Source organism: Myotis davidii, unplaced genomic scaffold (genome assembly GCF_000327345.1).
Source record: "Myotis davidii unplaced genomic scaffold, ASM32734v1 scaffold1036, whole genome shotgun sequence".
NCBI lineage: Eukaryota > Metazoa > Chordata > Mammalia > Chiroptera > Vespertilionidae > Myotis > Myotis davidii.
In genome coordinates, this window is record NW_006287260.1 from 1,880,286 (window position 1) to 1,881,713 (window position 1,428).

A 1,428-nucleotide genomic window follows, 5' to 3' on the forward strand; every position below is an offset into this window, starting at 1 on the left:
GTCAACGGGGGAAAGAGGGGGAGGCGGCCCGGGCTGGTTTCTATGCGTCCTTACGTGTCTGGAGCAGAACAGAGCCCAATGCTGCAGTCACCGCCAGGCTCAGAGCCACACCTGAGTGATGACTTTACCAGGCTCTTAGGCCTCAGCCTGCTGGTGGGGCTGCTGGCCAGTGGGCTCCTGCTGCTGGTGGTGGGCCAGGGCCCAGGTACCCCCACTCGACCCTGCCTGCTCCTCACCCTAACAGCCTCTCCCTCCTCTGCCTGGCCTCCCCCAGCTGCCACACACAAACCTCTCAGCCCAATAAGGGAACACAAATACGGTCAACCACGGAGCCATGAATCTGGGCCTGTGAATTTTGAACACCCTTCTTTCTTCTCTGTGGTTCTCTTTCCCGCATGGCTGGGGTAGGGGCCCCTTTCGAGGCCCTTCCTTCTCTCCAGAGCAAATAGAGGCCTCCATCTCGCCTCCTCTGTATCTACGCACTCTCTCTGGCCTCCTGAGAGCAAGCCTCAGGCTTGTGTGTTGGCCTGGGAACTGGGGATATTATCTCCACTGAAATTCCCAGACAACTTGGTCTGCTTGGTAATAGTGCTACAGCTAAGCACACACCCCCGCACATGTGCACGCACACACAGACTGACTCCACGGTCAAAAACACTGGGTTGAACCAAGTCAAACTGGTCTCTTTGCTGCAGGACTTATCAGATCCTTGAATACCCTAAAGGCCACTTGGATTTTCTGAGAGGTGCTCAGAGCTGGCAGTCTCCTAAAGTCCATGCTGGGGGAACTAGTGTCCCGTGGAACACACCCTGGGAAAGAGCCCAGGAGAGGAGCTAAGTGTTGAGCACAGTTAAGATGCTCTCGGCACCCTGAGGCCGCGGCTCTGAGCCTCGGTTCCCCTGCCAGGTGTGCATCGCCTCCAAAGCGCCCAGGGAGCGGTAAAACGGGCCTCTGGTTATGGGAACGCCCCTCTGCCCGAGCTGTGACCCCGCCCGGTTCCCAGCCAAGCATATAGAAATGCGAGTCAGAGGAGCAGCTAATTACAGGGACAGCCAGGGTGAGCTACGTTACTATGAGATCCTAAGAAGTGAACAAGTCCCACACTTTGGTAGAATTCGTACCAAACCTCTTGTGATGTGCAGATCGGGAACGGCTCTCTGGAGGCCTAATCTGAGAACAGACTGGTCCCCGGTGGCCTCGGGGATTTATACGTGGAGAGGGACGAGGAGGAAAGGGTGTCTGTTTGTCCCTACAGCGCAGCAGGTCCTGTGCCCTGCACACGTTCCCTGTGTGCATATCTACATACCACCCGTCGGGCCACACCCTAACCCTGGGCGGGAGGAGCGATGGTGCCATTGCATGGAGGAGCAGGAACCATCCTGGCACATGGCCTGTGAGTGGTCCTCGGTGCCCACAGACCCTGCCCCC

General features: G+C 57.7%; 1 protein-coding gene across 1 annotated transcript in view; it reads right to left on the reverse strand.

The window, feature by feature from the left end:
- The window catches only part of CPNE5 (copine 5), a 100,869-nt gene that overhangs the window by 3,514 nt on the left and 95,927 nt on the right, over positions 1–1,428 (reverse strand). The window contains exon 23 of the mRNA XM_006759060.2: positions 55–58. Coding sequence (XP_006759123.2) covers positions 55–58 — 4 coding nt within the window. The remainder of the gene's footprint in view (positions 1–54; positions 59–1,428) is intronic.